Here is a 12,987-nt window from a genome sequence, read left to right on the forward strand (position 1 = left end):
GAGAGTTAAAATATTAAAAAAAGTTTTCCTTTGGCTTCAAGATTTAATTCAAACTCTCAGAACAAAAACAAAGAACAGCTGAATTAACCTTTTATACAAGTATAAAATGGTAACTGCTGCATAGCACACCTTCTGATTAAAAGACACATAAATTGATAGTAAGATAACACATTAGAAATTCACTTTCTATTATGTTTATTAATGTTGCTACGGTATTTATGTTCCAGCAATTTAAACGTTTTAGAGCTGTTTGGCACAAGGAAGTGGTACTAGTAGGAAATAAAGCAGATCTACTGAAATTAACTTTGATAATTAAATGATACCAATTGGAAACATCTTCAAAGGGACTTGGATACAAATCAGTAAATTAGAGAAGAGATTTACATCATCTGACATCTGGGGAAAAAAAGTTTCTATAAAAATGTTTACCTTGGTGATGTGTCATGCTTCAACAAGCTGTTAATGCGATTGACTATCCAACTGAAGAGACGGCCATATAAAGTTTTAGCCATAGCATCTCTGACGTCAGTAGCTTTTTCTACAGTGTTGGGTCGTATGATGGTCTCTCCTCTAGTGACCACACAGTGGGAGGTGAGCGCCTCCTGTAGCTCATCTGCCTGAATGCAAAGCAAAGAAGCAGCTAAAAAATAAACAGATGTGTTAGAAGAAATAAAAATGTCTTAATTTACCTTCTTCAAATGACATGAAATAAATATGTGAAGATTTTATAATGTAAAAATAAGTTACTATTCAATCGTGGTCCTATGTCTCTTCTTGGTTATTTTTCTCTGCTTATCTTGACTGGTCAAACACAGGCTGCTGCATAAGATAGCACAGCCCAGACCACACTGGCTGCCAGAGGGAGGCATTTGCACAAGTGCATGGCTGTTTATGTGATGCAAACATCACTTCACTGAATTATGTCAAATAATTTAGAAACATAATGAATAGATTTGGTATAATTTGGACATTATATACACATTTTGAACATGTAGAAAACTATTGGGTGGTTGCCTAGACTTCAGAAATATACCCAAGCAAATGTATTTTAAGTACCTTCTACGATATATAACCAAAGAGCATAAACTTATCTTGACATTCACATACCTGTCATCACACTACTTTTCAGTTACATATTTCAATTACCAAATTTTGTTAAAACCTGATGCCTGAACAAACATTTATTTAATTTTGATGACAATTTATCGAATATTTATTTATTTTATAATATTTAATATTTAGGATTTATTTAATATTTAATGATGATTAAACATCATGAGGAATTTAAAATTAATAATTCTTAACCTCAGTGAAAAAAACCTCATTTTTGAATATAATAAACATCTTTAACCCAAACTATGACATGACAGTCAGGCTAATTTTTCAAATTAGTTGTTCTCCTTTTCAAATACTTTGAACATTTTGAATTTACTTTCAGTATTTGGGACAAGACGCTTCTTGGTTATGTGGCGAAGATTACTAAACCTTATTTAAACAAAATATTTCCTCACATCGTAGAGGTAACATAGGTTCACTGCAGAAATCTCACCTTCGAAGTTAACATTCTGCATTTCCTTCTAGGTATGTTTATGGAGATTATCCGCACTTATATTTTTATCTTAAAATAATATCTTAAGCATTTCTCATTTTGTTGAATATTGTTTGTAAGTATAATTTTAATTTGCTGCATAATATTCTGACATAGCATAATATAGCAATAATTTTTAAAATTTTGAATGGTTAGGTTGTTTCCACATGCTCACAATTACAAAGAATGCTGGGATAAATATTTTAGGCATGAATCTGTGTTCTTGTTTTGTACTATTTTATTAGCATAGAGTGCCTAAATTCAGCAATTGGTTCAAAGCATATAAACATATTCAAGCCTTTTGATATACACTATTTAGCTATCTTCCAAAACTCTGAACCAATTACACTCCTATCAACCAAAAGAAAGACCAACAATTTTAATGTAATTTCATGCACACCAGGGATTATTATTTTTAAAAACGGACCATTTGATAGGAAAAAACGTCCCCTTTCAATTTACTTTTAATTGATTCCTAGTGAAGCTGAATATTTTCTTTTTTTCATATTTTCATTGCTGATTTGTGGTTCTTAATTTGTAAATTGCCTTTTCCCATTGATATATGTTCATCTTTTCCTAATCGATTTATAACAGCTCTTTACAGCTTAAAGAGAAAAAGGCTTTGATAGATATGTTGTAACTATTTTTCCTCATTTTTCATTCGCATTGTAAGTTCATTTATTTTTCTCTTTTTAGTATGAAGGGGTTTTAATTTTTATGTAGTCAAATATCCATTTTTAAAAATCACTTCTGCTTTTGGTTTTCTGCACATAAAGTCCTTCAAGTCTTTTCTCATCTCAGGATTATATAAATGCATTTTGTCTTGTACTTTTATGATTTTTTTCTTTTGCATTTAAAGTGATATATGTTTGGAATTCATTTTGGTATGTGGTGTATGAGAAGGACTCAAATTTCCCCTCCCGCAGTGGTTAGCCAGTTGGTGGTCACTACAACACTGATTTCCTAGTGATTTGTAATGCCATTTCTGGTAATTCTTCTTGGATCTATTTCTGAACGGTGTCTCCCATTAAGTATGTCTGTTCCTATTCCCACATTATTCATTTGACGTATATTTATTGAATGCCTACTACATGCAAGGCATTTTATTTGGGAATATATTGCTAAGTATAACACTTTGTAATACAAAGTTCTAGTCTTGATGCTCTTTATCCAGAAGGAATGGGAAGCTAATCAAGAAATTTAAGTGGGAAGATGGAGGAGGAGAGGGAAGAGAAGACATTGGGGGTAGTGGGGGAGAAGGAGAGGATGGGGGCATGGTGGGGGCAATGGGGGAGAGAGCAACAGTGACAGGGAGAGGGAGATTAAGAGAACTCACTGATATGTGGTTTCTGAACGAACTGTGGAGAAATGGCCTGAAAAAGTTCAAGAATTGATGTGGAATGAACAACTCAGAGGCCACTTCCTTCAGGTGAGAGGTGATGTTGCCCTGGATGAGAATGACGATGATGGAGATAAGGAGAAGCAGTCAGATTTGACAGCTATTTACAGGATAGAACGGACAGAACTGGTGCTTGGTTGAGACAATGTACCTGTAAAACTATCTGGAAACATAGCCTTGGTGTGGAGATAATTCCTTGTTACTTTATATATAATTTTAATGAAAATTAGTAAAGTTTCTATTTTCCATGAGTAGTTTATTCCAGAAAGTGCTTTAATTAATTTTAACTATATTCATATTCACATTAACCTTTTGTGACCTATATGACTGTCTCCTGTTATACAGAAATAGGTTCTCAATCATAAAAATCACTTTTTAGTTTGGTTGGTTCTAAATATAGTCATATCTACAACATCTCTATTGCAACTCATTCTGTTGGTTATTGATAACTCTTTTTTTTTTTTTTTTGAGGAAGATTAGCCCAGAGCTAACTGCTGCCAATCCTTCTCTTTTCGCTGAGGAAGACTGGCCCTGAGCTAACATCCATGCCCATCTTCCTCTACTTAATACGTGGGACGCCTACCACAACATGGCGTGCCAAGCAGCGCCATGTCTGCACCCGGGATCTGAACCAGCGAACCCCAGGCCTCCGAAGCAGAATGTGTGCACTTAACTGCTGCGCCACTGGGCCAGCTCCAGATAATTCGTTTATTTATGACCAGATGGTGAGATTTGAATCTTATCACTGGAATTTTCTGGCTATTCCTTCCACTTTTGATACCCTAATATCTTTTGCCAATTAACGTTTTTATCTATGGAAAATCAGAACACGTTTCCAAGTACATGCCAATCACTATATGCCACCCTCAGACACTAGTTCTGCCGTATTACCAAGCTGGTTCCAGAAACACAGTGGGATGGAGCTGATCGGAATCTGGGGACAGGTCTACACCAGGATGGTGTGGCATCTGGCACTATCAAATTACCCTAGAACATCTCATTCTATTCTTAAGTATAAATCAGAAAAAAATATATATAAATGAAAATTTATATTATGATTCACTATGTTATGAATGAAACATAGTAAATTTGGAATTATGGGGGTATATGCTGATATTAAAAATAAAAAATAAAGTACTCTCTAAATAAAAAAAGCTATGCCACTGAAAGATAACAGTAGGAAAGCTTAATTTATTGGAATAATGCATCAAACTCTGCTAGTATGAGAAAATTGACTTGAAGCCAATATCATGATGTACTTTTCTTGTGTAGAAAATGATTGTAAAATTAATCAACCCAGGATGACTGTGTGTAAAAAATCCATTCAGTGAGATAATAAATATACAGGTCTTCATTACATATAAAATGATATAGATGTTAAATCTACAAGATAACTTCAGCTCTTCTTCAGATGTTTACTAAATTTTAATTATATTTCCTGTGTTTTTACACTGAAATGTAAATAGCTCCTAAAATAGTCATGAAAACCCAGTTATTAGAAATGCTTTCCACAGTAATGAGTTAATTTGTAGGCATAAAGATCTGTTTTTAAGTAGTGGACTTCAAAAACTTCATTTTACAGAAATCAAATCCGAATATTCCTTTTAAAGATTTCATCTAATTGCAATTGCTTGCAATTATCCTCATGTAACACTTCCAGTACGTCGTTAGACTTTTTTTAAGAGTTCAGTTTGGAATGGAAGACAATAAAACTCACAGTTCTCCAGAGCTGCGTGATTGGAAATATGGCTCTTATCAATCTGGTGTTCAGTTGCCACCGAAGAAAATTCAATGTTTCCAACGTTCAAGATCGCAGCGAGTACACTGTACACACTTCCAAGTTGCTGAAACACACCATAGAGACCTTAGTATCCCTCTGCCTGTGAGCGTAGCAAGGCAGGGACCAGGGCTGGGGAAGAGTTCTCAGGCCTCAGCATAAGGTCACCCGCAGACTTCAATGTCTGCCTGAGACCCAATGAGGCAGGGATCCACGTAGACTTGACCTCATTAGCTATTTTAATCACAGAGAGAAGCATGGCACCTGTTATCCAGTGAGCACTTAAAAATATTTTATGAATGTAAATATGAATAAAAAGTAGAAATGAGGAGCTCCCCTCAGAAGTAGGAATATCTAATTCATTAGTCCATACAAAAATCTATCCAAGTGAAACCTAACTTCAGAACTTAATGTGCTCATTTCCCTATGCTCATTTGCCTTGAGGTCATCTTAAAAGTGAGGTTATATGTGTGGCTGAAGGGGAGTTAAGGAAGAAAAAGCATGAGAACTTTGGACTACAGCTTAGAGTTTATGCTGGTTATTACTTCATTACTTCTTTACATAAAGTCCTAAATAAGACACATCAAAAATATATTCAGAAATATATATATACATATATGCTGCATTTATTCTAGCCCAGCTCCTACACCTAACAAAAATGATTATTCCATCCATTCCAACACTCCAAATCAAGATAAAAGCTGGATATGAAAAAAAATCTTCAAGAGTATTTATCTATTCATATATAACATATATAAATATATATTAAATAAATATATAAGTAAATATACTTGTTGAATGAATATATATGTAAATATCTTTGCACATAACATATATAAATATATATTTAAATATATTTGTTGAATGAATATATCTCTATATATAACATATCTAAATATACTACATATATAAATATTTAAATAAATGTTTGTTGAATGAATATATATGTGTGTGTATATGCATATATCTATATATTCCCTCATCCAATAAACATGTATTTTATGCCAGGCGCTGTTCTAGTCACAGGAGATTCAGCGGCAGGCAAGACTAAAGATCCTTGTTCCCCTGGGGTTGTGCAGGCAGTGGAAGGCAGACATTAAGTAAGTAAACAAATAGATAAACATAACATTTTCAGGGGAAAAAAAGGGGCTATGAAGCAAATATAGCAGAGAGGCGCAATGGAGAGTGACTGGAAAAGCTTTTCCACTTTGGGAGGTCAGGGAAGGCTGCCCTCTGAGGAGGGAACACCGAAGGAGGAGGGGCGTGAGCCAGGAAAAGAAGTGGAATCAGACTATTCCAGGCAGAGGGAACAGTAAGGGCAAGGGCCTGCCCTGAGGAAGAAGGAAGGTCAGAGCGGGCCAGAGGATGGTGAGTAAAGAGGTGATGCAAGAAGGAGTCAGAGAGCTGAGCATGAGCAAGATCAGCCAGGCCCTCTGGACCACGATAAAGAGTTTAGATTTCATTCTAATCGCCATGGTAAGCCACTAGAGATTTCAAGGCATTACATCATTTGTTATATTGTAAACTGGTGAGTCTGGCTACTACGGAGAAATGAATGGATTGGGAGCCAGATGGAAAAGTGGAATAGTCAGGAAGGTACTGCCATGGTCCAGGTGAGAGACAATGGCGGCTTGGATTAGAACAGCAAATGATGGAGATGGAAAGAAATAGATGGATTGGGGCATATTTTGGAAGTAGAACAACAGATATGACGATGGGCTGGATGTGAATCATTTTTCTAAGAAAATCCTCCGGGTACAGAATTTCCATTTATAATATGCATAACTGGCAAAGAAGCAACCAGCGGGGGCTTTTGTGGCAGGTGGAGAAATGAATACAGATCTGACATCCTGCTCTGTTTTTCTCGAGGAAACTACAGGCCTTACAGATAATCTATACCAAGAACATTCCTTTAAATAGGTTGTTGAAAACTGTGTTCCTTCAAAACTTTGTGTGTTTGTCAGTTGCAGACCAGAAAGATCAGGTATATAAGTTTCAAAGTTGTATTTTTAACAGGATTTAGAGATCCACTCCAGAGACTCCTATGCTGAATCAATCAGCATTTAATTCTTATTCGAATGTTTATGAGAATGACTGCACAATCTTTCTTGACTGTGGGGCTCTCCCTGCTATTCTGTAATTATAATATATTCATTTGGATTAAAGCTGGAGGCTCAGAAGACAGTGAATCAGGGCCCTGGCTCAGTCTGGCATCGCTGCTAGACTGACGGGCCTCAAAGGGCCTGACCTCAGGCACAGGTAGGGTCTTGACCGAACACTTGGATTATTCATGGTACAAAGACTAATTTCTGCTGCCAGTCCTCCCCAAGGAGTCCAAAGAAATTTTTTGTTTGATGGTTAGCAATAACAAGTGAAATACTATTTTTCCATTTTACATATAAAGCCACCAGGGCATAAAGCAATCTAACGACTTTCCATCAACTTTGAATGAACTGAGATTTGCATCCTGGCTCCCAGCTCATAGAATGCGCTGCCCCCTTCCACTGGAGAAGAAGAGTGGCTTACAGGAAAAAGGTGCTCTCCAGAGTCTGGAAGACAGTCACAATTCCCTCCACCTCCTCCACTTCCTGCTGTAGCTTCGTCTGCACTTGAGGAGGCTGGACTGCTGTGGCTCTTGCAATGTTTTCGAGGACAAACACAGTTTTGGTTTGCTGAAGAGTCAGACTTTCACTGTTCTGATATATCAGGCTCAAATCTACTCCACTGTTGCTCAGCTCCCGTGCCTTCACTCCAGGCTGATCTGCCATGCAGACAGCAACCTAGCACTGTGTGTATGGAGCAAGGCCATTTCTCTCTCCACAGTGAGTTAATCTGCCCAAGGCAAAACGATTCTGTTAGAAAGACTCTTTCTCCTCCGAAAGTTCACTGCACTGTACCTCTTACTCAACCATCCATCCACCCATTCATTGATTCATGCATCATCCATTAACTATTAAATGCTATGTGAAGTACTGTGGATATATCAGTAAATAATAATCTCTGCTTTCAAGGATTTTACAGGCTCTTGGAACCAAAGGGCATGGATCATTTTCTATATAGATCATGTCTATGCATTTTTATTTTCTATATTTTATTATAATTTTTTAATTTGTAAACTTTATTTTTAGAGTAGTTTTAGGTTCACAGCAAAGCTGAGTGGGAAGTATAGAGTTCCCACATCTCCCTGCCCCCACACACACAGCCTCTCCCACTATCAATGTCTTGCACCAGAGTGGTACATTTGTCACAATCGATGAACCTACACTGACACATTATCACCCAAAATCCATCGTTTACATTAGGGTTCATTCTTGGTGTAGGACTTTCTTTGACTTTGGACAAATGTGCAATGACATGTATCCACTGTTTTAACATCATAAGGTAGTTTCCCTGCTCTAAAAATCCTCTGTGTTCTGCCTGTCCATCCCTCCTTCCCTCAACCTCTAGCAACCACTGATATTTTTACTGTTTCCAACATTCTGTCTTTTCCAGAATGTCTATGGATGGAATCATCCAGTATGCAGCCTTTTCAGATTCACTTCTTAGCATTTAATTAGTAACATGCTTTTAAGATTCCTCCATGTCTTTTCATGGCTTGATAGCTCATTTCTTTTTAGCACTGAATAATATCCCATTGTCTGGATGTACCACAGTTTATTAACCTACTCATCTCCTGAAAGACATCTTGGTTGCTTCAAGTTTGGGCAATTATGAATACAGCTGCTGCTGACATCCATGCACAGGTTTTTGTGTGGACATAAATTTCCAACTCCTTGGGTAAATACCAAGGACCTTGATTACAGGATCATATGGTAAGAGAGTGAGAACTCTACATGGAGAATGCCATGTGAAGAATGATGAGGATCAAGGCTGCCCCAGGGAGAAAAAGCCTAAGGCGTCCTGCCCTACATACCTATATAGATCATCCTCTGGGAAGCATAGGACATCCTGATCTGATCTGATCTGATTCTTATCCAAAGTTATAGGATCACCTGATAACCAGACCCCACCTGCACTGATAGCATTTTAATGACTTTTTTACATGATCTTTCTTTTGTCTTGTAAAGATATAACTCACAGACCTATGTCTTATAAATTTAGCCCTACCCTCAACCCATTGCAGCTCTTCACTGCCCATGGGTCCTGTCCCCATGCTACTCCATGCTATTCTCTGAATAAAGAAGCACTACCACCAGACCTTGAGAGTGCAAGAAATCTTTCTTTGGACTCTTCGACTCATCGAGGACGCATCAAAGAAGACAGAAATCAAGGTGATGCATCTTCAATTCAAGGAGCACCATCGACTGCCAGGGAACCACCAAAAACTAGGAGTGAGGCATGGAACAGATTCTCCCTCACAGCCCTCAGAAGGCACTAACCTTGTCTCAGACTTCTAATCTCTAGAACTGTGAGGAATTAAATTCCTCTTAAGTCACCCAGTGTGTGGTACTTTGTTAGGGCAGTCCTAGCAAATGAACACAGTACGAGAGCTTTTATGTTAAATTTATGAATAAGATGTGTAATCTTGGGACAATCAATGTGTTTATTCTTAAATGTTTAAAACCTTTAAGATAATATTAGAGACATAGCAAAAACTCTGACAGTCTTGTGACTTAAATTCAGTTGCTTATTTGAGAATATACTTATGATTTTAATTTGAAAGCATAACATAATTCGATTGCAAATTGTATTCAAGTGTATAACTTGACCTACTACATGAATAATTTTGAATTATTAGATTTTCAGGGCTAATAAGCTTAAGTGCATAAAAAGATTTCGTTAAATGATGAGAAAGTTTATAAAGTGCTTATCCGTACTTGTAAGCCTGCTTTGTCAGTCATTTGGAGTTTTTAAAAGACTGAGACATACTAAATTTTTATATAGGTTCAGTTGTTTGAAAGAATTTAATTAATTATGTCTGTTTAGGGCAACTTAAGTTTATATTTATGAGTTAAGTGAAGAAAGTTGCCTGAAAGTTGTTTCTATTCTTATACAAAGACTAACAGTCACAAATTGAATAAAAAGATGTGGCAAGAGAATGAGGTGACAAGGCACAGATTGGGAGAAAATATTTGCAAAAGACACATCTGATAAAGGATTGTTATCTAAAATAAACAAAGAACTCTTAAAACTCAACAATAAAAAAAGGGCCAAAGATCTTAACATACACCTCACCAAAAGAAGATACATAGATGGCAAATAAGCATATGAAAACATGCTTCACATCATATGTTATCATGCAAATGCAAATTAAAACAACCATGAGATATCACCACACATCTCTTAGAATGGCCAAAATCCAAAGCACTGACAACACCAAGTGCTGACGAGGATGTGGAGCAACAGAAACTCTCATTCATCACTGATGGGAAAGCAAACTGGAACAGCCAATTTGAAAGACAGTGTGGTGGTTTCTTTCAAAATTAAACATACTCTTACCATATGATCCAGCAAGTGAGATTCTTGGTATTTAACCAAAGGAATTGGAAACTTATGTCCACACAAAAACCTGTGTATGGATGTTGGTAGCAGCCTTATTCATAATTGCCAAAACTTGAAGGAACCAAGATGTCCTTCAGAGGGTGAGTGGATAAATAAACTGTGGTCCATCCAGATAATGGAATGTTATTCAGTGCTGAAAATAAGTGAGCTATAAAACCATGAAAAGACACACAGGAATCTTAAATCATATTATTAAGTGAAAGAAGCCAATCTGAAAAGGCTACATAGTGTGATTCCAACTATATGACATTCTGGAAAAGACAAAACCATGGAGACAGTAAAAAAGATCAGCGGTGGCCAGAGGTTAGAGGGGAGGCAGGGATGAACAGCAGAGCATAGAGGATTTTTAGGCCAGTGAAACTACTCTGTATGATATTATGACAGTGGATACAGGTCAGTGCACATTTGTCCAAAGTCAAAGGAAGTACAACACCAAGAGTCAACCCTAATGTCAACTACGTTAGGTGATAATGATGTGCCAGTGGAGGTTCAGCAATTGTAACACAAGTACTGTTCAGGTGCAAGATGTTGATAGGTGGGGAGGCTATGCATGGGTGTGGGCAGGGGGTACACAAGAACTCTGTACTTTCCACCCAATTTTGCTGTGAACCTAAAAGTGCTATAAAAAATGAAATCTTAAAAAAAAATGTGTAAGCAGAACTTAAAAGCTTAAGGAAAAAACTACGTACTTGGCTTCAAAATCATTAATATATTGATTTAATTATCAAAAACACACCTTCTTTGAACATTAAAAACAACTAACAGGAGAACCGCCCATTCTTAGTTTTATGTCTATCCATCAGGATCAGGGTCATATTCCAACTCACAAACATCATCATGCACGTGCTCAGCCCGTGGTGTTATGCTCTAACTAGTCTCTTTGCCTCTGGTCTTGCCGCTGTCCAACCCATCTTCCACACAGCTGTCACAGTGATCTTTCTAGCAGGCGAATCAGATCATCTTCTGTTCCAATTAACATCCTTCAGAGGCCCCTGCTCCTTTAAGGATGAAGTTGTAGCTCCTTACCAAGTTACGCAGAGAAGAAGGTTCTGCATCTTCTGGTGTCTGCCTGCCTCTCCATCTTCATTTCCAGCTACTTTTCTCTCATATGTTTTTCAGCCAGCTAAACTCCTCGTAGGTTCCCAAGAACTCCACATTATTTCACACTTTAGTTTAGTTCCAGCTCATTCTCTTCTTTTCCTCATTCTGCACACACAATCTCTTCATAAAACCTTTCAGTGACCAATCACGAGAGTTCATGTTTCTGTAACATTCTCTGTTTGTGATCATGGAATTGATGACATTTTCTTGAAATTGTATCAGGTTATAAACTCACTGATGATAGAGGCTATGCCTAATTCAGATCTCTAATTTCTAGCACAAGACCTGGTACACAGCTGGCACTCCATAAATGCTTGTCAAAATGTTTCCTTTTGCATCAGTCAAGCGACAGTAAAAATTCCTTCACTTTGAAAACAATCTCTCTCTTATTTGTCCTGAAGTCTTGTGATCTGTAGCTCACAGTTTCTGCTTATCTCCCTCAGAATTTTTTTTTTTAACTCTAAATGCCCTCTTCTTCTAGTCCCAGGCTTTGCATCCTGAGTTAGTAGTCAGATTCTTCCAAAAGCCAACAAACTCCTCTAAGTGGTAGAGCCTTGTGGTTGGAAAATGCGCGATCCCTGTTTCTCTGATTTTGTTCTGGGAATTAGAAGCTACAGCCCAGGCTGTGTAGATTGAGTTTGGTGCAGGGTCCTTTTGGTGACATGCATCAAGTCCTTTCTTAGAGCCTCAGCCCATACTTGTTTCCTACTTGAAACCCATTTGAGAGAGGGGTGAGGAAGGGAACAATGCCTGGATCTCAAAGTAGGGGGATCATCATGGACCATGAGAAGGTGACACCAGCCCAGGCTGGGGGATGTGGCACTACCCTGTCTTGTCCTGGGAGAGTCAAGATGCTGCTGCCGCCATTGAGAAAGGACAGAGAAGGCAGGATGGGGAGGAGCAGGCTGGGTGAGTACCATAGGACAGGATGCTATCAGAACCAACATACCAGGCAAATAGGAACTGATGGGCAAAAAGGAAGCGCTCTGCAATCAGCATCTGCAGTTGTTTGTATATAAGGGATACTAACATGTTCTCTATGCTTAGGTTGATTTTTGCAGACAAATCAATAAAATGATATGACCAATTTGCAAAGATTAGAATGAAATTAAATGGCCTTCAATTTTAGTTATAAAATAATAGATAGTGAGAGTAGGAAGCAACTCAGAAATAAACCACCCCTCTGCCCTCCTTACACTGATAAAGAAACTTAGACCAGAGAGGTTTAGTTATTGATCTAAAGATACACAGCTAGCGACAAACAGTGCCAAAGGACTTTAACCCACTTTAACCCAGATCCTGACTTGCTAGTACTGAATTATTTTTATTTTAACTAGCTGGCTTCCTTGCGTCTGTTATTCCGTTCAAGTCATCTGCGTTGGCTGAATTATGACATTCTAGAATTGTAACTTATTTTGTACCTTTTGAATGAAGACAATTAGGTATTGAATTATTATTTTTAAATTATTATCAAATGACTCACTAAAAGAGACTTCTATGCCCCTCCCATCCTGACCAAAACCAATTTTAAAAATGAAATACTTCACAGCCATTCAACTCTTTGTGTGATGCTTTGAAATACTTACACATTTCTTTCACAAACATTATTTGACCACAACC

General features: G+C 37.4%; 1 protein-coding gene across 20 annotated transcripts in view; it reads right to left on the reverse strand.

Moving 5' to 3' along the window:
* The window catches only part of MYO3A (myosin IIIA), a 217,976-nt gene that overhangs the window by 85,603 nt on the left and 119,386 nt on the right, over nt 1-12,987 (reverse strand). For all 20 annotated transcript variants that reach the window (XR_011499336.1, XR_011499334.1, XR_011499333.1 and 17 more), the window contains 2 exons: nt 4,705-4,831; nt 430-640 (listed from right to left, as the gene is read on the reverse strand). Coding sequence is in view for 16 of the 20 variants with exons in the window: in XM_070501364.1 (XP_070357465.1) it covers nt 430-640; nt 4,705-4,831 (338 nt within the window). In the remaining 4 variants the exon portion in view is untranslated. The remainder of the gene's footprint in view (nt 1-429; nt 641-4,704; nt 4,832-12,987) is intronic.

Source organism: Equus asinus, chromosome 29 (genome assembly GCF_041296235.1).
Source record: "Equus asinus isolate D_3611 breed Donkey chromosome 29, EquAss-T2T_v2, whole genome shotgun sequence".
Classification (NCBI taxonomy): domain Eukaryota; kingdom Metazoa; phylum Chordata; class Mammalia; order Perissodactyla; family Equidae; genus Equus; species Equus asinus.